At 52.4% G+C, this 25,189-nt stretch overlaps 1 protein-coding gene across 1 annotated transcript in view; it reads right to left on the bottom strand.

The window, feature by feature from the left end:
* The window catches only part of LOC119445354 (inversin), a 369,285-nt gene that overhangs the window by 280,795 nt on the left and 63,301 nt on the right, over positions 1 to 25,189 (bottom strand). The window contains exon 3 of the mRNA XM_037709663.2: positions 13,664 to 13,762. Within this exon, the coding sequence (XP_037565591.1) occupies positions 13,664 to 13,762 (99 nt within the window). The remainder of the gene's footprint in view (positions 1 to 13,663; positions 13,763 to 25,189) is intronic.

Here is a 25,189-nt window from a genome sequence, read left to right as displayed (position 1 = left end):
CTGCGCGTGCTGTATCTCTCTCTCGCTGCTCGTGTCGCTCGCTCTGCGTTTGCTCTTCTCTCGTACGCGGCGCTCAGTCGCGCTGCGCATGCTGTATCTCTCTCTCGCTGCTCGTGCCGCTCGCTCTGCGTTTGCTCCTCTTGACGCTGCGCCGTGCTCCCTTATGGGCTGCAGAATTAAGCGTCTCTTCCTTATGTATAATAAACACCTCTCTCGTACGCGGCGCTCAGTCGCGCTGCGCATGCTGTGCTGTATCTCTCTCTCTCGCTGCTCGTGTCGCTCGCACTGCGTTTGCTCCTCTTGACGCTGCGCCGTGCTCCCTTATGGGCTGCAGAATTAAGCGTCTCTCCCTTATGTATAATAAACACCTCCTCTCTCGTACGCGGCGCTCAGTCGCGCTGCGCATGCTGTGCTGTATCTCTCTCTCTCTCTCGCTGCTCGTGTCGCTCGCACTGCGTTTGCTCCTCTTGACGCTGCGCCGTGCTCCCTTATGGGCTGCAGAATTAAGCGTCTCTCCCTTATGTATAATAAACACCTCCTCTCTCGTACGCGGCGCTCAGTCGCGCTGCGCATGCTGTGCTGTATCTCTCTCTCTCTCTCGCTGCTCGTGTCGCTCGCACTGCGTTTGCTCCTCTTGACGCTGCGCCGTGCTCCCTTATGGGCTGCAGAATTAAGCGTCTCTCCCTTATGTATAATAAACACCTCCTCTCTCGTACGCGGCGCTCAGTCGCGCTGCGCATGCTGTATCACTCTCTCTCGCTGCTCGTGTCGCTCGCACTGTATTTGCTCCTCTTGACGCTGCGCCGTGCTCCCTTATGGGCTGCAGAATTAAGCGTCTCTTCCTTATGTATAATAAACACCTCCTCTCTCGTACGCGGCGCTCAGTCGCGCTGCGCATGCTGTATCACTCTCTCTCTCGCTGCTCGTGTCGCTCGCACTGTATTTGCTCCTCTTGACGCTGCGCCGTGCTCCCTTATGGGCTGCAGAATTAAGCGTCTCTCCCTTAGGTATAATAAACACCTCCTCTCTCGTACGCGGCGCTCAGTCGCGCTGCGCATGCTGTGCTGTATCTCTCTCTCTCTCGCTGCTCGTGTCGCTCGCACTGCGTTTGCTCCTCTCTCGTACGCGGCGCTCAGTCGCGCTGCGCATGCTGTATCTGTCTCTCTCTCTCGCTGCTCGTGTCGCTCGCACCGTATTTGCTCCTCTTGACGCTGCGCCGTGCTCCCTTATGGGCTGCAGAATTAAGCGTCTCTTATGTATAATAAACACCTCCTCTCTCGTACGCGGCGCTCAGTCGCGCTGCGCATGCTGTGCTGTATCTCTCTCTCTCTCTCGCTGCTCGTGTCGCTCGCACTGCGTTTGCTCCTCTCTCGTACGCGGCGTTCAGTCGCGCTGCGCATGCTGTATCTGTCTCTCTCTCTCGCTGCTCGTGTCGCTCGCACTGCATTTGCTCCTCTTGACGCTGCGCCGTGCTCCCTTATGGGCTGCAGAATTAAGCGTCTCTTATGTATAATAAACACCTCCTCTCTCGTACGCGGCGCTCAGTCGCGCTGCGCATGCTGTGCTGTATCTCTCTCTCTCTCTCTCTCTCTCACTGCTCGTGTCGCTCGCTCTGCGTTTGCTCCTCTCTCGTACGCGGTGCTCAGTCGCGCTGCGCGTGCTGTATCTCTCTCTCGCTGCTCGTGTCTCTCGCCTGCGTTTGCTCCTCTCTCATACGCGGCGCTCAGTCGCGCTGCGCATGCTGTATCTCTCTCTCTCGCTGCTCGTGTCGCTCGCACTGTATTTGCTCCTCTTGACGCTGCGCCGTGCTCCCTTATGGGCTGCAGAATTAGGCGTCTCTTCCTTATGTATAATAAACACCTCCTCTCTCGTACGCGGCGCTCAGTCGCGCTGCGCATGCTGTGCTGTATCTCTCTCTCTCTCTCTCGCTGCTCGTGTCGCTCGCTCTGCGTTTGCTCCTCTCTCGTACGCGGCGCTCAGTCGCGCTGCGCGTGTTGTATATATATCTCTCTCGCTGCTCGTGTCGCTCGCTCTGCGTTTGCTCCTCTCTCGTACGCGGCGCTCAGTCGCGCTGCGCATGCTGTATCTCTCTCTCGCTGCTCGTGTCGCTCGCTCTGCGTTCGCTCCTCTCTCATACGCGGCGCTCAGTCGCGCTGCGCATGCTGTATCTCTCTCTCTCTCTCTCTCGCTGCTCGTTTCGCTCGCCCTGCGTTTGCTCCTCTCTCGTACGCGGCGCTCAGTCGCGCTGCGCGTGTTGTATATATCTCTCTCGCTGCTCGTGTCGCTCGCTCTGCGTTTGCTCCTCTCTCGTACGCGGCGCTCAGTCGCGCTGCGCATGCTGTATCTCTCTCTCGCTGCTCGTGTCGCTCGCTCTGCGTTCGCTCCTCTCTCGTACGCGGCGCTCAGTCGCGCTGCGCATGCTGTATCACTCTCTCTCTCTCGCTGCTCGTGTCGCTCGCACTGTATTTGCTCCTCTTGACGCTGAGCCGTGCTCCCTTATGGGCTGCAGAATTAAGCGTCTCTTATGTATAATAAACACCTCCTCTCTCGTACGCGGCGCTCAGTCGCGCTGCGCATGCTGTGCTGTATCTCTCTCTCGCTGCTCGTGTCGCTCGCACTGCGTTTGCTCCTCTTGACGCTGCGCCGTGCTCCCTTATGGGCTGCAGAATTAAGCGTCTCTCCCTTATGTATAATAAACACCTCCTCTCTCGTACGCGGCGCTCAGTCGCGCTGCGCGTGCTGTATCACTCTCTCTCGCTGCTCGTGTCGCTCGCACTGTATTTGCTCCTCTTGACGCTGCGCCGTGCTCCCTTATGGGCTGCAGAATTAAGCGTCTCTTCCTTATGTATAATAAACACCTCCTCTCTCGTACGCGGCGCTCAGTCGCGCTGCGCATGCTGTATCACTCTCTCTCTCGCTGCTCGTGTCGCTCGCACTGTATTTGCTCCTCTTGACGCTGCGCCGTGCGGGCCCTTATGGGCTGCAGAATTAAGCGTCTCTCCCTTAGGTATAATAAACACCTCCTCTCTCGTACGCGGCGCTCAGTCGCGCTGCGCATGCTGTGCTGTATCTCTCTCTCTCTCGCTGCTCGTGTCGCTCGCACTGCGTTTGCTCCTCTCTCGTACGCGGCGCTCAGTCGCGCTGCGCATGCTGTATCTGTCTCTCTCTCTCGCTGCTCGTGTCGCTCGCACTGTATTTGCTCCTCTTGACGCTGCGCCGTGCTCCCTTATGGGCTGCAGAATTAAGCGTCTCTTATGTATAATAAACACCTCCTCTCTCGTACGCGGCGCTCAGTCGCGCTGCGCATGCTGTGCTGTATCTCTCTCTCTCTCTCTCTCGCTGCTCGTGTCGCTCGCACTGCGTTTGCTCCTCTCTCGTACCCGGCGCTCAGTCGCGCTGCGCATGCTGTATCTGTCTCTCTCTCTCGCTGCTCGTGTCGCTCGCACTGCATTTGCTCCTCTTGACGCTGCGCCGTGCTCCCTTATGGGCTGCAGAATTAAGCGTCTCTTATGTATAATAAACACCTCCTCTCTCGTACGCGGCGCTCAGTCGCGCTGCGCATGCTGTGCTGTATCTCTCTCTCTCTCTCTCTCACTGCTCGTGTCGCTCGCTCTGCGTTTGCTCCTCTCTCGTACGCGGTGCTCAGTCGCGCTGCGCGTGCTGTATCTCTCTCTCGCTGCTCGTGTCTCTCGCCTGCGTTTGCTCCTCTCTCATACGCGGCGCTCAGTCGCGCTGCGCATGCAGTATCTCTCTCTCTCGCTGCTCGTGTCGCTCGCACTGTATTTGCTCCTCTTGACGCTGCGCCGTGCTCCCTTATGGGCTGCAGAATTAGGCGTCTCTTCCTTATGTATAATAAACACCTCCTCTCTCGTACGCGGCGCTCAGTCGCGCTGCGCATGCTGTGCTGTATCTCTCTCTCTCTCTCTCGCTGCTCGTGTCGCTCGCTCTGCGTTTGCTCCTCTCTCGTACGCGGTGCTCAGTCGCGCTGCGCGTGCTGTATCTCTCTCTCGCTGCTCGTGTCTCTCGCCTGCGTTTGCTCCTCTCTCATACGCGGCGCTCAGTCGCGCTGCGCATGCTGTATCTCTCTCTCTCTCTCTCTCGCTGCTCGTTTCGCTCGCCCTGCGTTTGCTCCTCTCTCGTACGCGGCGCTCAGTCGCGCTGCGCCTGTTGTATATATATCTCTCTCGCTGCTCGTGTCGCTCGCTCTGCGTTTGCTCCTCTCTCGTAGGCGGCGCTCAGTCGCGCTGCGCGTGTTGTATATCTGTCTCGCTGCTCGTTTCGCTCGCTCTGCGTTTGATCCTCTCTCGTAAGCGGCGCTCAGTCGCGCTGCGCGTGTTGTATATATATCTCTCTCGCTGCTCGTGTCGCTCGCTCTGCGTTTGCTCCTCTCTCGTAGGCGGCGCTCAGTCGCGCTGCGCGTGCTGTATCTCTCTCTCTCGCTGCTCGTGTCTCTCGCCTGCGTTTGCTCCTCTCTCGTAGGCGGCGCTCCGTCGCGCTGCGCATGCTGTATCTCTCTCTCTCTCGCTGCTCGTTTCGCTTACACTGTATTTGCTCCTCTCTCGTACGCAGCGCTCAGTCGCGCTGCGCATGCTGTATCTCTCTCTCTCGCTTCTCGTGTCGCTCGCTCTGCATTTGCTCCTCTCTCGTACGCGGCGCTCAGTCGCGCTGCGCGTGCTGTATCTCTCTCTCTCTCTCGCTTCTCGTGTCGCTCGCTCTGCATTTGCTCCTCTCTCGTACGCAGCGCTCAGTCGCGCTGCGCGTGCTGTATCTCTCTCTCTCTCTCTCGCTTCTCGTGTCGCTCGCTCTGCATTTGCTCCTCTCTCGTACGCAGCGCTCAGTCGCGCTGCGCATGCTGTATCTCTCTCTCTCGCTTCTCGTGTCGCTCGCTCTGCATTTGCTCCTCTCTCGTACGCGGCGCTCAGTCGCGCTGCGCGTGCTGTATCTCTCTCTCTCTCTCGCTGCTCGTTTCGCTCACACTGTATTTGCTCCTTTCTCGTACGCATCGCTCAGTCGCGCTGCGCATGCTGTATCTCTCTCTCTCTCTCGCTTCTCGTGTCGCTCGCTCTGCATTTGCTCCTCTCTCGTACGCGGCGCTCAGTCGCGCTGCGCGTGCTGTATCTCTCTCTCGCTGCTCGTGTCGCTCGCACTGCGTTTGCTCCTCTCTCGTACGCGGCGCTCAGTCGCGCTGCGCGTGCTGTATCTCTCTCTTTCCTCGTGTCGCTCGCACTGCGTTTGCTGCTCTCTCAGTACGCGGCGCTCAGTCGCGCTGCGCGTGCTGTATCTCTCTCTCTCTTTGCTCGTGTCGCTCTCACTGCGTTTGTTCCTCTCTCATACGCGGCGCTCAGTCGCGCTGCGCGTGTTGTATATATATCTCTCTCGCTGCTCGTGTCGCTCGCTCTGCGTTTGCTCCTCTCTCGTAGGCGGCGCTCAGTCGCGCTGCGCGTGCTGTATCTCTCTCTCTCGCTGCTCGTGTCTCTCGCCTGCGTTTGCTCCTCTCTCGTAGGCGGCGCTCAGTCGCGCTGCGCGTGCTGTATCTCTCTCTCGCTGCTCGTTTCGCTTACACTGTATTTGCTCCTCTCTCGTACGCAGCGCTCAGTCGCGCTGCGCATGCTGTATCTCTCTCTCTCGCTTCTCGTGTCGCTCGCTCTGCATTTGCTCCTCTCTCGTACGCGGCGCTCAGTCGCGCTGCGCGTGCTGTATCTCTCTCTCTCTCTCGCTTCTCGTGTCGCTCGCTCTGCATTTGCTCCTCTCTCGTACGCAGCGCTCAGTCGCGCTGCGCGTGCTGTATCTCTCTCTCTCTCGCTTCTCGTGTCGCTCGCTCTGCATTTGCTCCTCTCTCGTACGCAGCGCTCAGTCGCGCTGCGCATGCTGTATCTCTCTCTCTCGCTTCTCGTGTCGCTCGCTCTGCATTTGCTCCTCTCTCGTACGCGGCGCTCAGTCGCGCTGCGCGTGCTGTATCTCTCTCTCTCTCTCGCTGCTCGTTTCGCTGACACTGTATTTGCTCCTTTCTCGTACGCATCGCTCAGTCGCGCTGCGCATGCTGTATCTCTCTCTCTCTCTCGCTTCTCGTGTCGCTCGCTCTGCATTTGCTCCTCTCTCGTACGCGGCGCTCAGTCGCGCTGCGCGTGCTGTATCTCTCTCTCGCTGCTCGTGTCGCTCGCACTGCGTTTGCTCCTCTCTCGTACGCGGCGCTCAGTCGCGCTGCGCGTGCTGTATCTCTCTCTTTCCTCGTGTCGCTCGCACTGCGTTTGCTGCTCTCTCGTACGCGGCGCTCAGTCGCGCTGCGCGTGCTGTATCTCTCTCTCTCCCTCTTTGCTCGTGTCGCTAACACTGCGTTTGCTCCTCTCTCACACGCGGCGCTCAGTCGCACTGCGCGTGCTGTATCTCTCTCTCTCTTTGCTCGTGTCGCTCGCACTGCGTTTGCTCCTCTCTCGTACGCGGCGCTCAGTCGCGCTGCGCGTGCTGTATCTCTCCCTTTGCTCGTGTCGCTCGCACTGCGTTTGCTCCTCTCTCGAACGCGGCGCTCAGTCACGCTGCGCGTGCTGTATCTCTCTCTCTCTCTTTGCTCGTGTCGCTCGCACTGCGTTTGCTCCTCTCGTACGCGGCCCTCAGTCGCGCTGCGCGTTCTGTATCTCTCTCTCTCTCTTTGCTGTATCTACCAGGGAGCCTGCTCAGTCGCGCTGCGCGTGCTGTATCTCTCTCTCTCTCTTTGCTCGTGTCGCTCGCACTGCGTTTGCTCTTCTCTCGAACGCGGCGCTCAGTCGCGCTGCGCGTGCTGTATCTCTCTCTCTCTTTGCTCGTGTCGCTCGCACTGCGTTTGCTCCTCTCGTACGCGGCGCTCAGTCGCGCTGCACGTGCTGTATCTCTCTCTCTCTCTCTCTTTGCTGTATCAACCAGGGAGCCTGCTCAGTCGCGCTGCGCGTGCTGTATCTCTCTCTCTCTCTTTGCTCGTGTCGCTCGCACTTCGTTTGCTCTTCTCTCGAACGCGGCGCTCAGTCGCGCTGCGCGTGCTGTATCTCTCTCTCTCTCTTTGCTCGTGTCGCTCGCACTGCGTTTGCTCCTCTCGTACGCGGCGCTCAGTCGCGCTGCGCGTGCTGTATCTCTCTCTCTCTCTTTGCTCGTGTCGCTCGCACTGCGTTTGCTCCTCTCTCGAACGCGGCGCTCAGTCGCGCTGCGCGTGCTGTATCTCTCTCTCTCTCTCTTTGCTCGTGTCGCTCGCACTGCGTTTGCTCCTCTCTCGAACGCGGCGCTCAGTCGCGCTGCGCGTGCTGTATCTCTCTCTCTCTCTTTGCTGTATCTACCAGGGAGCCTGCTCAGTCGCTGCTCGTGTCGCTCGCTCTTCGTTTGCTCCTCTCTCGTACGCGGCGCACAGTCGCGCTGTGCGTGTTGTACACACACACACACACACACACACACATACTATATATATATATATATATATATATATATATATATATATTGTAGTGGGGAAGAGATTCAGCAGCCACTCAGAGGATGACGAAGTCCAGCAGCCCGGAGAGCGCGAGACAGCGACCGACGCTCTTGAACCAAGGCTGTTGCGTAGCCCTAACTGTTTTGTAATTAAACCCCCTCACAGATTGGTGGAGGTGCTGGGTATTCTACCAGTCTCCCAACCTGGAACTACGAAGCCGTACCTTACCTCCAGCGTCAGCGATGCCGGAAAAAACCACCACGCAAGGCTCCTCCCAGACTCAAGCCACCGTCTGTCTCGGCGTGCTGCCTCAGCGTCACCCACCAATATTCAGCGGGACTGACGGTCAAGACGTCGAGGACTGGGTTCACAAGTTATCAGAGGGTGAGCGCAGTCAACAAAGGGACGATGCAACTAGGCTGACCAATGTAATCTTTTACTTGACCGGCGTCGCCAGTCTCTGGTTCCGGAACCACGAGGCGGAGATTAATAACTGGGCGTCGTTCAAGACAACGTTTTCGGAAATCTTCGGCCACCCCGCGGTACGCAAACTGCGCGCAGAACAGCGACTTCGTGAACGCGCTCAACAACCCGGTGAGAACTTCACCAGCTATACTGAAGATGTCGTCGATTTGTGTAAGCGTATAAACCCGTCCATGCACGAGTCAGAGAAGATCAAGCAAATCCTCAAGGGAATAGCTGATGACGCATTTCAAATGCTATTGGCAAAAGACCCACAAACCGTCGCCGATGTTGTCAGCTTGTGCCAGAGTTTCGACGAATTGAGCAAGCAACGCGCCCAAACTCGCCGCCCTCTGGAACAGAACGACTCGATCGCGGCGTTGACTTTGGGGGACCAGAATGTACTGTTGCTTCAGATCAAGCAGTTCGTACGTGAGGAGGTCGCCCGCCAGCTCTCCATTTTATCGAGCACGCCCGAGCCAGCCCTGGCTCAACATCTGACCCCAGTGATACGCCAAGTTATACAGGGAGAGGTCACTGACGCTTTGCCTTTCACTCGTCCGCCACCTCCTGAGCCTGCGCCTTTGTCGTATGCGCAAGTCGTCGCTGCCGGGCCGCCTCGTCAACCGACCTATTCTGCCGCGTCGGCACCTGTTCGGCCCCCGCCAGTTCCGTTCAGCCGACCAGTACCCACAAATCCATGGCGCACTGCAGACAATCGCCCTATCTGTTATTCTTGCGCCTATGCTGGACATGTGGCACGCTTCTGTCGCCGTCGCCCTCCTGTCCCAATAGATGTCATGCGACCGTCTGCTTACGATCCTGGGCGCTTTGGCGGCACAGCACGGCCCCAACAATCCTCTTCGCCCGAGCGCATGCCCTCAGCTCCCCGCCGATCTCCATCCCCCCGACGTCGCTCTCTGTCACCTATGCGCCATCGACCCTGCCCTTCTGACGCGGAAAACTAAACGTCGCAGTTCCCGAGGCACGAACTGGATGCGTCGTCGTCGAAAAATTCAAGTCCTCGAATTTCTCCAGCGAACCTCATCGACGTTATTGTGGATGGCTTTCGTACCCTTGCGCTTGCGGACACTGGTGCTGCCGTTTCAGTGATTGATATAAAACTTTGCCGCTTGCTTCGGAAGGTTACGACGACGTCAACGGGATTATCCCTCCGTACCGCCAGCGCACACCATATTCAACCGTTAGCCGCCTGCACAGCCCGCGTCATAATTCAAGATATTGTTTATACCATTGAGTTTATTGTGCTACCAGCCTGTTCGCATGATGTCATCCTCGGTTGGGATTTTCTTTCTCGCCATCAGGCTGTTATTGACTGTGGTCGTGCCGAGGTGGCGTTCTCTGCATTGTGTTCCGCGTCGCCTGCACCTACAATGGAAAAGTTGTTTGTCGCCGAGGATACCAACATACCACCAAGTAGTACAGTCCATGTCCTCGTGTCCTGTGCTGCTGTTAGTGAGTCTACAGTTCTCTTGACACCTTCCGAGACCGTTCAACACCGTAGGAATCTCGCATTGCTTTTTGCCGTTCTCGACATGACCAGCGGCGCCACATCCTTATTTGTTACGAATCCGTTGCCGGTTCCCTCAACCTTACTCCGTGGGGAGTGTATCAGCACAATTCAGGCGTTCGACGTATCCTCCATCTTCTGCCTTGACGACATGGACAACTTGCACCTTAGTTCCCTGACACCTTCTGCTAGTACGCCTGATCCACCACCTTTAGGTATGTTCGACTCCGCCATCGACGACGCATTTCCAGAGGCGCAGCGCGAGAAACTTCTTGCACTCCTCCGCCAGTTTCAAAGCTCGTTTGATTTCCAGAAGACGTCATTAGGCCGCGCGCATACTGTTCTCCATCCGATTGACACCGGCTCACACACGCCTCTGCGCCAGCGCCCTTACCGCGTATCCCCTGCTGAGCGTCATGTGATCGCCGAACAAGTCGACGACATGCCGCAGCGCGGCATCATTCAGCCGTCCTGCAGTCCCTGGTCGTCGCCTGTTGTTCTTGTCAAGAAAAAGGACGGCTCAATCTGCTTCTGCGTCGATTACCGCCGATTGAACAAAGTTACGCGAAAAGATATGTATCCCCTGCCTCGCATCGATGATGCCCTGGACTGCTTGCAAGGATTCGAATTCTTTTCGTCACTAGACTTACGGTCCGGTTATTGGCAGGTCCCTATGGCACCATCCGATCGCCCGAAAACTGCCTTCGTAACTCCCGATGGGCTGTACGAATTCAATGTTATGCCCTTCGGCCTATATAATGCCCCAGCCACATTCGAAAGGATGATGGACAGTGTCTTGCGTGGGTTGAAATGGAAGACGTGCCTCTGCTACCTGGATGACGTCGTTTTCTCCCCCGATTTCGACAGTCACCTCCATCGGCTTTACGAGGTACTGAGCTGTTTGACGCGCAGGCCTTCAGCTTAAAATGAAGAAGTGCCGATTCGGAGCTCGCACACTCACCATATTGGGCCACGTAGTCTCTAAGGACGGCGTCCTTCCCGATCCGCAGAAACTTCGTGCTGTTGCTGAATTCCCGAAGCCTACCACCGTGAAACCGCTTCGCAGCTTCCTAGGTCTATGCTCATACTTTCGCCGCTTTGTGAAGAACTTCGCTTCTATCATAGCACCACTGACGAAGCTGCTCACCGGCGATAGCCATCTGTCTGGTTGGTCGCCGGCGTGTGATGAGGCTTTCACAACGTTACGTGTTTTCTTGACTTCACCGCCCATTCTACGTCACTTCGACCCTACCGCTCCGACCGAGGTACACACGGATGCTAGTGGGATCGGCCTTGGCGCTGTCCTTGCCCAACGTAAGCCGGGCTTCTCTGAGTACGTAGGTGCCTATGCGAGTCGTGCCCTTACCAAGGCGGAGTGCAACTACTCGGTTACCGAGAAGGAATGTTTGGCAATTGTTTAGGCGTTGCAGAAATTTCGCCCTTACTTGTATGGCCATTCGTTTGACGTCGTCACTGATCATCATTCGCTCTGTTGGCTGGCTTCACTGAAGGATCCGTCGGGTCGACTTGGACGCTGGGCGCTCCGTTTACAAGAACTCGATATTCGCGTCATTTACCGCTCAGGACGCAAGCACGCCGACGCCGACGCACTTTCCCGCTCGCCGGTGTCTTCTGACGTCGCGCCTGTTTCCCTTTCCGCAACTTCCTTAGCCAGCATCAATATCACTGGCATGCCTTCAGAACAGCGCAAGGATCCCTGGATCGCCTCGCTGGTCGACTTTCTCTCTATGCGTTCGACGACACCAGCCCCACAGCTCTCTCGTGCCCTTCGTCGCCAAGTACCTCATTATGCGCTCCGGGACGACATGTTGTACCGCCGCAACTACCAGCCCGATGGTCGAAAGTGGCTTGTTATACCCCGCCATTTGCGTTCCGATCTGTGCACGCACTTTCACGCAGACCCGCAAAACGCGCATGCTGGCGTTTTGAAAACGTATGATAGACTTCGCCAGCGATTCTACTGGCGCGGAATGTACACATACGTCCGCAAGTACATTCGTTCTTGCGTTGAGTGTCAACGCCGGAAAACAACTTGTCACATGCCTGGCCCATTACAACCTTTGCCGTGTCCCGCTCGCCCGTTTGATAGACTCGGCATAGACCTGTACGGGCCCCTGCCTTCCACCCCTGCGGGCAATCGGTGGATTATTGTGGCCGTCGACCATCTCACTCGATATGCCGAAACCGCCGCTCTTCCAACAGCTTCAGCTCGTGATGTTGCCTTATTCATCTTGCGCAGCTTCGTTCTTCGCCATGGCGCGCCACGCGAGCTGCTTAGCGATCGAGGGCGTGTGTTTCTTTCTCAAGTCGTCTAAGAGCTTCTCAGTGAGTGCAATATTATTCATCGCACCACTGCAAGTTATCATCCGCAGACTAATGGCTTGACGGAGCGCTTTAACCGAACATTCGGTGACATGCTCTCCATGTACATAGCCTCCGACCATTCTAATTGGGACTTGGTGCTTCCTTTTGTGACATATGCCTATAATACAGCCACGCAAGCCACCACTGGATTTTGCCCTTTCTTTTTACTATACGGACGTGAACCATCTTCCACACTGGATACTATCCTTCCATACCGCCCAGATGCATCCGAATACCGCCCAGTCTCAGAACTTCCTCAATGTGCCGAAGAGTGCCGCCAACTCGCACGCTCATTTACACCCTTGACACAAGGTCTTCAAAAAGAGCGCCTTAACCCGGCTAAACCTACGCCTACCTTCCCTGTTGGTTCGTTCGTGTGGCTCTCAATTCTATGCCCCACCCCTGGTCTCTCCCGCAAGTTTGCAGCGAAATATCACGGTCCCTACCGGATCGTAGAATGCACATCGCCGGTGAACTACGTCGTCGAGCCTGTGACACCCCCCACCGACAGACGCTGCCACGGTCGTGAAACAGTCCACCTGAGCCGCTTAAAGCCCTACTACGACCCCCTGGTGCTTGCATCACTTTGAGTCGCCAGGATGGCTCCTCTTCGCCGCCGGGGCCAATGTAGTGGGGAAGAGAGTCAGCAGCCACTGAGAGAGGATGACGAAGTCCAGCAGCCCGGAGAGCGCGAGACAGCGACCGACGCTCTTGAACCAAGGCTGTTGCGTAGCCCTAACTGTTGTGTAATTAAACCCCCTCACAATATATATATATACAGTATACGTCGTTGCTCGTGTCCCTCGCGCTGCTTCTGCTGCTATTTCGCTGGTCCTTTCTCGTTTTCTCCTCTCTCTGTCGTTTCTCCTGCACCTTACACTGCGTGTGTACTCTCGCTACTCGTGGCTCTCGCGCCATGCGTGCCCTCGTTCGTCTCTCATGGCGGCCGCGCTGCGCGCACACTCTCTCTTACGTGGCGCTCATTTGCACTGGGCGTGCTCAACGTGCGTGCTCTCTTGTACACGGCGCTCAGTCGCGCTTCGCGTGCTCTGTCTCGTGGGGCTCGCCCTGCGCGTGCTCTCTCTCTGTCTCTCGTGGCCTCTCTGTCGTTCGTTTCTAACAAATTAAAAACAAAAACAAAAATAAATTAAATTTTCGGGTTGTACATGGCATGATCTCATCGTGAGGCACACCACAGTGGGGGACTGTATTATTTTGACCATCTCGATTTGCTCAAGATGCACACGAGCGCTCTTACATTGCGTATCCAAGAGAATGCAGCTGCCCCGATCTTGTGGCGTGTATGTGTCTGTCAAATGCTGCGCATGTGTGTCATACCTTTTTCATCTCCACGTCCTCCACTGCCCCAATGACTGACCAACAAGCCCCCACCATTCCCTTCGCCCAAACTACAGCCGTTTGTGTCCCACTGAAGCTGTAGAATTGAGGTTCTGTAAATAAGCTTGCCAAGTAATTAGGCGTGGGTAGATCGGCTTCTTCAAGTGTAAAATCTCGTACTTTACAGCCAGCTTGCAGAGTGCAGACCACGGGCAGCTTCCTTGCGGCGATAGGACTACACCCCCCGCTGTGCCTATCAGGCCAGACAAACAACGACACGCCAGGAAGACGACACGCCGAGAAGTAGGCAGCAATGGAAGCTTACGTTTAAAAACAAAATTGGTAATTGAAATTGTGGGAGGAAACACTGCTTCCAGTTGCCTTTCCAGTTGTCATTCACAACATACATTTACACCAGCTTAACTCGTTCTTTTTGACATCAAGGAGCTGCTTCAAACCATGCAGGCAATGAAATTTTCCGCTTGCAGGTCACAAGAAGAGATGGTCCCACTAACCAGTAAATCAATGACCGCCAGGGTGCCTGATGCCACAGCAAGGTGAAGAGGAGTGCAGCCTTGGTAATCTTGCCAGCTTATTAAGGACGGCTCAGTATCCTGCAAACGAAGAAACGACACCGTGGCTCTTAGGGCTTGCTTTCATTTTGGCACTTAAAAGGGCAGCACAACTTGTAACATCCGCACACAAGCGATTTCTTCGACTAAGAAATGCTGCAGACATGCCATACAATGTCTAGACTAAGTGCTTCTTCCTTGGAGCATTTTTGAGAAAGTGGGATAGTATTCGCGATGAACAGAGATCAGCCACCTCTTTTCATACTAAAGGGCAGCCTCACGTTGACACGACATTGTGGAACATAGATTCAAAAACATATTGCTTCATATACAAAAATTTATTCACTCATCGATAAAAGCGGAAAATTAATGCGTTGCTCCTCTCTTTATTTATATTTTGCGCTGGCCTGGCCGTCACGAGAACATCGTGGCAGTAAAGGCGACAGCAGGCCGTGATCCTGGAGCTGTGGTTACGTGATGTCACAGGTATTTTTGATGGCGCTGGCAACGTCCAACAAGAGGCTGGAAAACGTCAGTCACTTGCTAGCATCCAAGGTTGTCCGGGTCGGAAGTTTCGTGTGTAGAATCGGGTCATGCAAGAGATGTGATTCGAACGCCCCTCTCAGGGGCAAACTTTTGTTTAAGTTGCTTCATCATGAAACGAATGAGTTATGTAATATGTAAAATTATGTGATGTTTTTGTAAAATTATCGTTTTCTCTTAATGGATTTTCCCTTTGCCTATCTTCTGCTTTACGGAGATAAACTTTTTTTCTCCTAAGTGTTTAGTAATCTTTTTATTTACTTGCGCATTTTTTCGGTGGTTCTTGATAGCATGCCTTCAGGCTAACCACTGTCTTTTAATCATTGCAACTGTACACTAAGGCTATGTACCATATGGTGGTGGCATAAGAATTCTTGATTACCTGCTCCGTACCATATGGTGGTGGCATGATTTTTTCATTGCCTGCTCCGCACATGACACTACAATTCCTCTTTTAATCAACTTCGAAAGGTTCGAGTCAAAACTAAATATTCATTTCTCACCCCACGTTTTCTTATAACCAACATGGGTAATTCGTCTCCGAGCCCGACTTCTATATCTAAGAACTGTTCTCTTGACTGTTCTGGCGTCTCACAGGTGAAGCCCAGACCTATGTGTGCGCTTAACAACCGCCCACTTCACACGTGCAACGGCCTTCACTGCCGTCGAGACCCGCACCGCTCCTTTACACAAGGAGGACAGCAAACAAGCTGACGGATCTAGTGGTGTTCTCAGCCAGAAAGGCAATGCAGAGCATGCTGAAAAGTTGACTGACCTGTATGCGTGCGGTTCGCTCTGATTTCGAAACGCAGACTGCTAAGTCCGCTCTAGAGGTGCTTGTCATACTGGAGCCGCTCATTGCAACTCTTGTGCAACAGTGTCACAGACTCCGTGAACGAGGCGCAGACGCCGGACCAAATTCCAAAGCCGACTTATCAGCTTCCGAAAATAATCCCACGAAAGCAAGGACAATTAAGAATGGGCCCTCTGGTGCGCCAGCGAACGCCGGTTGCTGTCCAAAGACCGAGTCAGAGCCCAGAGTTGTCAAAACACAACAAAATATATTCTTCACACAAGGCAGTTACACACACGCTTGCACACTTAGGCTAGACACAACACAATACAATTCAGATGGGTATTAACAAACACAAGAAAATAATTCCCGACAAGCACTAAGAGTCCAACACGTAAATTACAAAATGAATAGGAACACTAAGTGTCCAATCATATTCACCAGTGCTGGTTGGTCTTGGAGTCGGACGATCTCGGCGTAGCTCTGGGCAAATCTCGAAGAAAGAACTTCTTCCGGAAATGCAGACGCTCGATAAACTCGTCGACTAGCTTGTCGGGGAATCCACTTTTTGCGCAGATGCTCGGTCTTCACCTTACATCACTTCACCGGTGCGGACTGAACTCCTGAACTCCCACTGACGATTCTCGCACGGCGGTTATATAGCTTCCACAGTCGTTCTCGAACATTCTTACCGGAGGCGTGATGTCGTAGCATGGCCAAAGCTTGGGAACCTTCGAGTCTTTTCTCGTACCTTCGACCGCTGCTGTCGGAGCTTTGTCAAGGGTGGGGGGGGGGGGTGATGACTCATGCTGTTGGCGCACGCTCACGCTGTAGTTATCTCTCTCGACTCGCCGGGTGAGAAGGTGTCTCGGCGCGCGCGTGTCCTCTTTCTCTCTCTTTGATTACTGTCGCTTCGTCGAGGCTCTTCTAGACTTTTCGGCCCCGTTGTTCGCGTTGCTGTTTGAGGCGTATGCGCTCTCCCCCTCTGTTGAAGTTGCCGCGGGGCCGGCGTGTTCTTTCGCTGGCTTGCGTGACACGCGGCGCGCGCGCTCGGATTAATTACGCGCTCTTTTGTGACAAACAGCTTACGACTTTCTGCACCAGTTTATTCTTTTGATGTGTGCCGATGTCTTGCAGGCATTTCAGGACCTTCCCTTGTGTCAGAGGTCGATCGTTGACAAGATGTCCACTCAGGGATGTTCCGGAACATCAAAGTGGGCTCATGTCACTAGCAGCACCTGTAAGACGTTGCATCTAGAATCTTTTCTCGCTCAGGCCAACCTCGCTGCCTTTTCTTCAGTACCTCTCTCCTGAAAGCGTTTAAAATAGCTTCACTGTTAGTACCTATTTTGGGTGCGGATTTGAGACTGAGAGGGAAGTCATCTATGTATCTAAACCATGCCAACATATCTTATCTCTTACAGTGTTCCGCTAGCAAAAGGAATGTGCTCCGAGAAAGATCCGGGCTGAAAACTTTTATCTCCCTTTTCAGGGGCTGAGAGTAGTGAGAGCTTCACAGTCGTGGTTGCTTTGGAAACAAAGATGTTTGGACCACTAATCCTAGTGCTCCCTTAAAAAAAAAGAACCATGCGACTGTCTCCAATACAGCCGGCTGGCCAGGGTTATTCCTTCCTCGATGGCGTTATTGCATTACTTTTCAACTTCCCTCTTTAGGTGTTCTAATCTGATTCCTCATTACTTTCAGAAAATTATTTACGATAGCATGAATAGCCAATCCTTAATGCATTGGTGTGTCTAGTACTACAAATATCCCCGTCTTATCAGAAAGCAATTATTAAAGACTTTCCAGTCTTCAGAAACTCGACGAGCTTCGCACTATTGGGTGCTCTACGCAGTTGACGGAACTTGCTTTAATCCATTCTACTGACTGCTTCAGTAATGCATCATATCATCAGCCTATATTTATGTACACTGCAGGACGAAGGCCTCTCCCTGTGATCTCCAATTACCCCTGTCTTACGCTAGCTGATTCCAATTTCCACCTGCAAATTTCCTAATGTCCTCACCCCATCTAGTTTTCTGCCATCCTCGACTGCGCTTCCCTTCTCTTGGCACCCATTCTGTGACTGTGATGGCCCATCGGTTATCTACCCTACGCATTACATGGCCTGCCCAGCACCATTCTTTTCTCTTAATGTCAGCTAGAATATCAGCTACGCCCGTTTGCTCTCTGATCCACACCGCTCTCTTCCTGTCTCTTAAAGTTACGCCTAACATTTTTCGTTCCATCGCATATGTTAGCACCGGTAGAATGCAAATGATTGTACACTTTTCTTTTCAACGACAGTGGTAAGCTCCCAGTCAGGAATTGGCAATGCCTGCCTATGCATTCCAACCCATTTTTATTCTGCTGTGAATTTCCTTCTTATGATTGGGGTCCCCTGTGAGTAATTTACCTAGATAAACGTACTCCTGCACAGACTCTAGAGGGTGACTGGCGATTGCGAATTCTTGTTCTCTTGCCATGCCGTTGAACATTATCTTTGTCTTCTGCATATTAATCTCCCCCCCCCCCCACTCTTACACTTTTCCGGTTAAGTTCCTCAATTATCCATAATGTATGCAGATTTTTTTCTACTACGTTTGCCCCACTAGAGTGACAAATTCCACCAACGCGAGGTGAGGCAGCAAATCGGAAGATTTTTTTCATACAAAATGCGCCATGAAAACCTTTTATCTGTCGTACTGGCTTGCGAGCATCAGAAAACTTCACGTTTTCCTTTCTTTTAGGTATATACGTGACCTGACTACAATATGATTGCGCACTGTTCGCTCGTCCGTGCTTTCCTGGCCTAATCTTTTCGTACATAGTGCAATAAGAAAGTGCGCCAGCATTCTCCACTGAGGCGCATGGTCGGACAGCAACTCCAGCCTGATGCTTCGTAGGCTTTGGAGCAACGGCAGTTCAACATGCCATCCTCGTTGCCAGCGTAGTCAGCGCGCAAAGAGGATCACAAGAGAAACAGCACAAATTGCTCACACATAGAACGTCTGTCTTCCTTTTCACGAATGGTACGACAAACAAAGCTCTGGCATGCTGTACGCATCATCTGTTATCAACACATATATCATCAATGCACTGGCGCGTGCTCTCATGGTCATCTATTACAATTGTGCGATGATAACTTACGGATTTAGCAAAAAAAGCGGCAGAACCCAACTCACGATGACTGCCGACGGAAATGCGTTAACATCGAATCGATTAGCGACACACGAAACAAGTTATGCGTGAGGCGTGTACTGCATCGGCACTCTTCTCTCACGCTTCCCCAAGCCTGCGCGTAACCTCCGAAACGCATGGCACGCCGGTGCGTGCAAAGCTCAGAAACACGTCGTGCGCCAAGCTCTGTCGCGCTTCTTTCTATTGTCGGGTACAAGTTAGCAAGACAGGAGAGGCCCCGCCCAGATGACCGCAGCGCAGCAGCCGATTTCCTCCGCGACTAAAGAAATAGTCCCGCTGACGTGACTCACCCCGGCTTGAAGTGCGGGCTGCCATGATCTCCGTCGGCGGAGACACCGGCCGTCCGGCTCATGACGCAAGTCTTTAGTGCGCGCCCATTGGTGGAGGCTCGTATGCAACCGCCTTTGAGGGGGCAAATGCCGCTGCCTTCTAAAGTCGTACCCGACTATAGACGCGCTGCGCCATCTAGTGGCACTGCCGAGAAGTCCGCGCGTGGCCTCCGAGACGAGACAAACTCAGTGACTAATGTTGGCGAGAGGTGCCTTGAAGAGCGCCACATATCAATGGCAGTCATGGCGCTGCTCGATAAAGCCCTGGTCTCAAAGGCGTTTTTCAAAAGGGGCACATAACCAGCGAATTTACCTGAAGAACGCTTGCGGCGTGGGTTCAATTTAGCGCAGCACCGTAGAAATTTAAAGGGGACACTAAATGCAGATACTATGTCGACGTGCACTACTTAAATACCATTCCAGAAACCACACCACACTTGTTTCGTGCCAATAGAAAATGGCATCTGAAGCGTACGAATACCTTTATTGCAAATCAAATCTCCCGCCACCTAATCGGGGAGTAGTGACGTTTCATACGCAATCAGCGCCCCTTGCTGCCGTCGGTGAGTAAAATGGCGCCCGACAGACGGCGGTACGTTTTATTTAGAGTGTACTATAGTCGGATACAACTTTAGAAGACAGCGGCATTTTCCCCTCAAAGGCGGATGCACACGGGCCGACACCAATAGGCGCGCACTTCAGGTGACGTCATGAGCCGGACGGCTGGTGTCCCCGCCGACGGAGAACATGCCTAACATGGCCGCCCTCGCTTCGAACTGGGCCGAGTCGCGTCAGAGTGAATTCGAATTGTTTGTGGTGGTCTGTTATACCGGAAATATTATTGTGAGCTTACGATGCACAATTTGTGCCGCGTGCGTTTGTTCTGAGCCGTGAGCCGGCGAAGAAAGATTGCAGCGAAGATCGGTGGCGCTGCGCTGCGCTTCGTGTGGAAACAAGATCCCGCGGCGGCATACTGCTGCAAACAAACATCGTACGTGTTTGTTCCGTGGTGTTTTGTTTTGCTCCTAAGTGAAGTTACGACGAGGAGAGTTCGCCAAAGTCTGGTACCTACTGTGAGCGGCGGGTGTGTTTGTGTACTGTGCCCCTGCGTTTCTCGTCGGACGTGGTGAAGTGATGGAGCAAAACCATTATCAGGATAAATGAGAAAAACGTGCGAGGATGAAACCAACCTGCGAGTTTCTCAACAGAAAAGATTTGTGAAAGCAACCTCCAACGCAAAGATTCGTTGCTGCCAGCTCAGCGTGCAAACGACCGTTCGTTGGCAGCAGTGTGATAAGATAGCCGAGCGTCTAGCGGCGTCGTTCGAGTGTTGTGTAGCACCGTCGATTGATTGCTTTCCACCAATGCTAACAATCAGTGACTAACACGCGCTGCTTGAGCGAATGTCATTGGATTGTTAACGGTCAGGCGTTTGGAAGCAGTGTTTGTTTCCTTAATGTCAGCCTGAATGCTAATATAAAATTATGACTGATACACTGGTGCCGTTGCAAGGGAGCTTGGCATGAATTCGCGTCGCTGTGTGGCTTAGAACTCTTCGCTCACTGCACGCGCCAGCTGTAGAAAGCCTGCTGTGACACAATCGCGCATAACCTGTGCTGTCAGCGCTCGACTTGCTTTCCCACAACACAGCTTTGCGCTTTGTCGTGATATGTCGCTACTAAAAAAATTCCTGTGACAGTAAAGGCAACAGAGTCAATATGTACATTAAAAAAAAGTACAACAAAGTAGGCACAGCTGCTTGTGAAATGACTCCTAATAGTTCTACGCGCGTCTGCGTTAAATGTGTGTGTGTTTTCTTGTGTGTTTATGTATATTTGTTATTTTGCCCTTTTTTGTATTTTATATCTTAGTTTTCGTGCTCGCGTTTGTGTTAATGTGTGTGAATATGTGAGTTCTTCCGTGAGTGTATGTATTTATTCCTATTTCTATCCTTTCATTTTTGCATTTGTTCTTGTAAGCATGCTGCAGCCACGTCTTTCTTTAGAATTCCATTAACTCGTCTCATTCAAAGCACCAAGTCCTGTGAATAGCAGTGCTGGCCTCTTCGATGTCATTAAAGCCATTCTCTCTTGTCTACCTTGCCTCCTCAGTCTGTCACCTTGCTTTGTTTTCTCCTACTATTCTGACCTTGCTTCTTATGCTGTTGCCGCAACGTGATTAACCAACTTGCACCAAAGAAAGTTCTATCAGCTGTGACAACAGAAACATTGACAGATACAAAATGTTAAAAGCATCACGTGGCTTGCACAGTTACTTCGTCTCTTACCCCTGTTAATGTGTTTATGCATCAGTGCATACGGTAGCTTGCCAGAAGTGCACATGAAAAGGCGCCATATTGTGAAACAGCCCTTTGCTATGTTGTTGCATTCAGTCTGAATAAACAGATGGTTTTGCTGCCCGTCACATGTGGTGGTACACATATATAACATTGTGCAGTGGGGTATCATTTCCTGTCTTGACGCTTTCATCATTACAAATGCAGTTTTCTAGTGAATGGAGTCCAGGAAAGCAGTGCTGTGAGAGCTTTTGCAACTTTCAACATTTATTACTTCCCCAATATCAACGTCTGAATCTGTCCGTCACTTTGCCTACGGCTTGTAATGAACAAAGTAACTCACTAAAACACGTTCAACTTTACTGAACATTTTTCCGGTACGTAAACATGACAAAAAAATGCTAGCAAAGTTAATCACGTTAATAATTGTGCTTGAATTCGCATTACTTGCTCGAGTCAGATTAATAAATTGAAAATTGGCTATGACAACACTTCAATTTTCAGTGCAGACTACTAACGGAGCCATAAAGCGTGCTCCGACTTCTGCTATTTCACTATGGGGCGCGTCAGACTCGACGGTGGCTGCCCGAATGAGCATTTTGAGCCCGCCAACGATAATCAGGGTTAACAATAGTGTTTCAATTTACATCTGCCAGCATTTAAATGTGTTTCTATGCCACTTCTTAAATCGAGCACAATGTGTGCAGGACGTTACCTATCAGCATTGAGCTTCTATTATAAGGAATATGCCATAAATGGAACTGCTTATTTATTTGAGAGGTCACGGAATGGATGGTTGGCTGTTGCAAACCCACCGACAAAATTTTGGTAGCCCTAATAAAGGCTGTTCTTTTGTTAATAAGAAGCCTTTATGCTTCATCGAGTGGCTCAATGCCAGACAGCTCGCAGTCGGAGTCGCTTTCTTCAGTGTCATCTTCACCCAGCTGGATGATTATGGGTTGAATGTGTATTGTAATACCCCCTAGAGGGGTCTTTAAGGAAATAAAGTGAAGTGAAGTGCTCACTCCCAGACGTGTCAAGTCTGAACTTTGCCTCCAAGTCCATCACATGCTGAATGCTCTTCCTCCAGTTTTCCGCCATTACCTGCTTGATTTTCTCGCTCAAGATGACGTCGACCGTGGACAGCTTGAAGTCTCTGTTGTCCGCAGCGATGCCATTTTTGACCTTGGCCCACACAAGCTCAACGGGATTAAATTCGCAGTTGTACGGCGGGAGCCTGAGTACAATGCAATCGGCACTTACAGCTGTGTTGTCTACGATGTAGCTCAGAAAGCGTGACTTTACAGATGCCACCAGCTCAAGCAGCTGCTTCTTTATCATCCTTTCACCGTAGGTGATGTTCTTGCTTGTGCGCCACTCCTGTATCTTTTCCTTCTTCCAGGCCGTCGTCGGCAATTTCTCTTCTCGCCGGCTATGGTAAGGTGCATTGTCTAAAACAATGACGCTACCAGCTGGCAACTTCTGCAGAACGTCATTGAACTAGCCCTCAAAGCGATTGCCGTCCATTTCCTCGTGGTAGTCGCCTGTCTTTTGGCCTCGGAATATACCCAAGCAGCCGTCGACGAAGCCATCATGGGTGCCGATGTGCGTCACGATCAGGCGCTGACCTTTCCCAGAAGGTTGTTTTAGACTCGTCGTCAGGCCATTTGCTCGAGCGAACAGGCGTCCACGCTTCTGCACCACGGTGTCTGTCCACACGATCGACCGAGTGTGTCCCGCCGTCACCCATGTCTCGTCCAGGTAGAAGATCCTTCGGCCTTCCGCCCGATTCGGCGTTCTCCACATCACGGAGGTAGCGATTCCGCCAGTCGGTGATGTCATCCCGGTCGATAAGCAGCGAGTTACTGCTTCTCTTTTCGTGCTTGAAGCCGATCTCGGCAAGCAGGCGACGCACAGTACACCGCCTTAGTGATGGGAGTTCCATACGCTCCGAGAACTCGGTAGTTTTCTTCTCGACCGTCGGTATCTCGTTGCGGCGAAAGAAATCGTGCACACATGACCTCAGCGCGCACAACGTGAAGCTGTCAAACTTCGCGCTGCGTCTCCTCTTCTCCGCATTGCGTGGGCGCTTTCGCGAGGGCGTCGTCAGTTTGCCACCCGAAAAATGCGAAGCTTTAACTTCCTCCCTCACCCTGAACACAGTCCTTTCGCTGACACCGAGCATGTCGGCGAAAAACTTGCTCGTGTCCTCCACGCTGCGTTCAGGCTGCCTGTTACGCCAAAACGTGTAGCAGTGGAAGATTATGTTGCGTGAATCGCTGTTCAGGATGTGGCCGCTCTTGTTCTTGCGGACGCTCCGTGGTGGTGTGGTCATCGAGGCGACACAAGGCTCGTTCGGCAACAAAGGATCGCGTTCCGATGTCACCTCGCTGGGCTCCATGGCGGAAAACTGGCACGGAATGCCGCGCGCGATCGTGCGCGAACTCACGAGATCGCAGGTTCGCAACCGCGAAAGAAAAGAAAAAAATATTAATTAAAAATAAGCCCAACACATTAAAAAAATAAGGTTGTGGACACACAAAAAGTATATATGAATCTTATGCTATTAAGCCAGCGACTGCTACGCCCGGTGCCGTCGATCTTTCTCCGTGACAGACGGCGCACAGCGTTGTAGAAGGCACGGAGTTATTTTTCTCTCGCGATACGGCATGTGCGGTAGCATTTCCATCATGACAGTTTTACCAAACCAATCGTCAAGATACACAAATCTTATTTATACCGACAAATACGCGTTTTAGAAGCAGTCACAATTTTTTGAGTGGGACTATTTCTTTAGTCGCGGAGGAATTGGCTGCTGCGCTTCGGTCAACTGGGCGGGGCCTCCTCCTGTCTTCTAAAGTTGTACCCGACTATAGAATATAGTACACTCTATTTTTATTGCACAGAACACAAACGCGTGGCCATGCACAAACCGAGCCAAGACAGAGCGATGGATTCGCCGCTGCAATTGCTTTTCGTCACGTGGCGTGAACCATTCCGGCATCCCGCGACATCACATGCAAATGGAATTCTCTGGTACTTGCCGTTTCGAATTTCGCGAGCCAGCAAAGCCAGTGCGGCACTGCACGATAACCAAACTACTGAAACTCGAAAGCGCGGGCGGGGCAAAGTCGAGCAAAAACGAAACCTTCCGACCGTCCGCGTGGTTGCCAAGAGTAATGCGAATGAGTTCTTTTTTTTTTCTAAAAATGAAATAGAACTGCACAAGTAGCATTTTCTTTCGTCTTATAACGCAATACAATTATGTTTTTATAACGAGTTCGAGTAAATGTGACATAATTTAAATGAGGAGAGCTTTCGTCTTCGGGCGAGTATTTGAATGTCCCGGGGGGATTCGATAATCGTGTCCAGCATTTACCCCCAATTTATCGACTACTAAGTTGGCGATAATAGTGCCGCCTTAGATATTCTCGAACACTAATCACTTCAGCTTGACTTATGATTTGCCTTTAGTGCCCCTTCAAGGGATCTTTTAAGTCATTCTAGAGCGCCACATTCCCAGTGGCGCATACCTAGTTACCCAAGTTGGCATCAAAGAGGTTCATTGAAGAACAACATTTAGCATACTCAGTGCTCCAAGTCGGCGTCAAAGAGTTTCTTCAATCAGCGGTACCTACCCAGTCCCGCATTTACAGCGACCTATGTATGCGTGAAAGAGGTTCGTCGAAGAGCGGCACGCATGTACGCAACGGCACATCCTCGGCGGCCAAAGTTGGTCCGATTGTTGGTTTCGAACCCCGTTACCTTGGCACAGCAGCCTGATGCGCTTATCATACGACCATGGCCCGGCCAGTGGCCCAGGAAGGCGGGAACACGGTTACACACACAAAGTGCGTCAAGTATCCTAAGAACGATAACGCATTAAAACAGCCTCGGGCAACTGCTCAAAAGCATTGCGACAATATCTGCAATGTTCCCCAGTGTCCCAGGAGAACTGTACTGTACAAAGAGTTCGCATTCAGTGGGAATGGTGGCCATATTAAGGGTAATGTGTGGATTAAAGTTTCATTTCCGGCTTAATTATGAGCTTTGCAAATAATCAATTATTACTAGTTTTTTCTCCGCTCTCGTGAGGTACATACAGGTAAACATCGATATAACGAACTTCAATATAACAAAATAGTGGATATTGTCACGTAGTACTGACGGTGAAGAAAACAGTTGTAATACCGTGTATGACGAAACTGATTCTTCATTGGGCGAACCTGCGCCCACAAAAGCAAGCTACACTAGGAGCTCAACGATAGCGGCGAACACAGTCGGCGATCGCCGAAATCTGATCAGC

The sequence above is a fragment of the Dermacentor silvarum genome, chromosome 3 (assembly GCF_013339745.2).
Source record: "Dermacentor silvarum isolate Dsil-2018 chromosome 3, BIME_Dsil_1.4, whole genome shotgun sequence".
Taxonomy (NCBI): domain Eukaryota; kingdom Metazoa; phylum Arthropoda; class Arachnida; order Ixodida; family Ixodidae; genus Dermacentor; species Dermacentor silvarum.
This window is presented reverse-complemented; position numbering and strand designations above follow the sequence as displayed.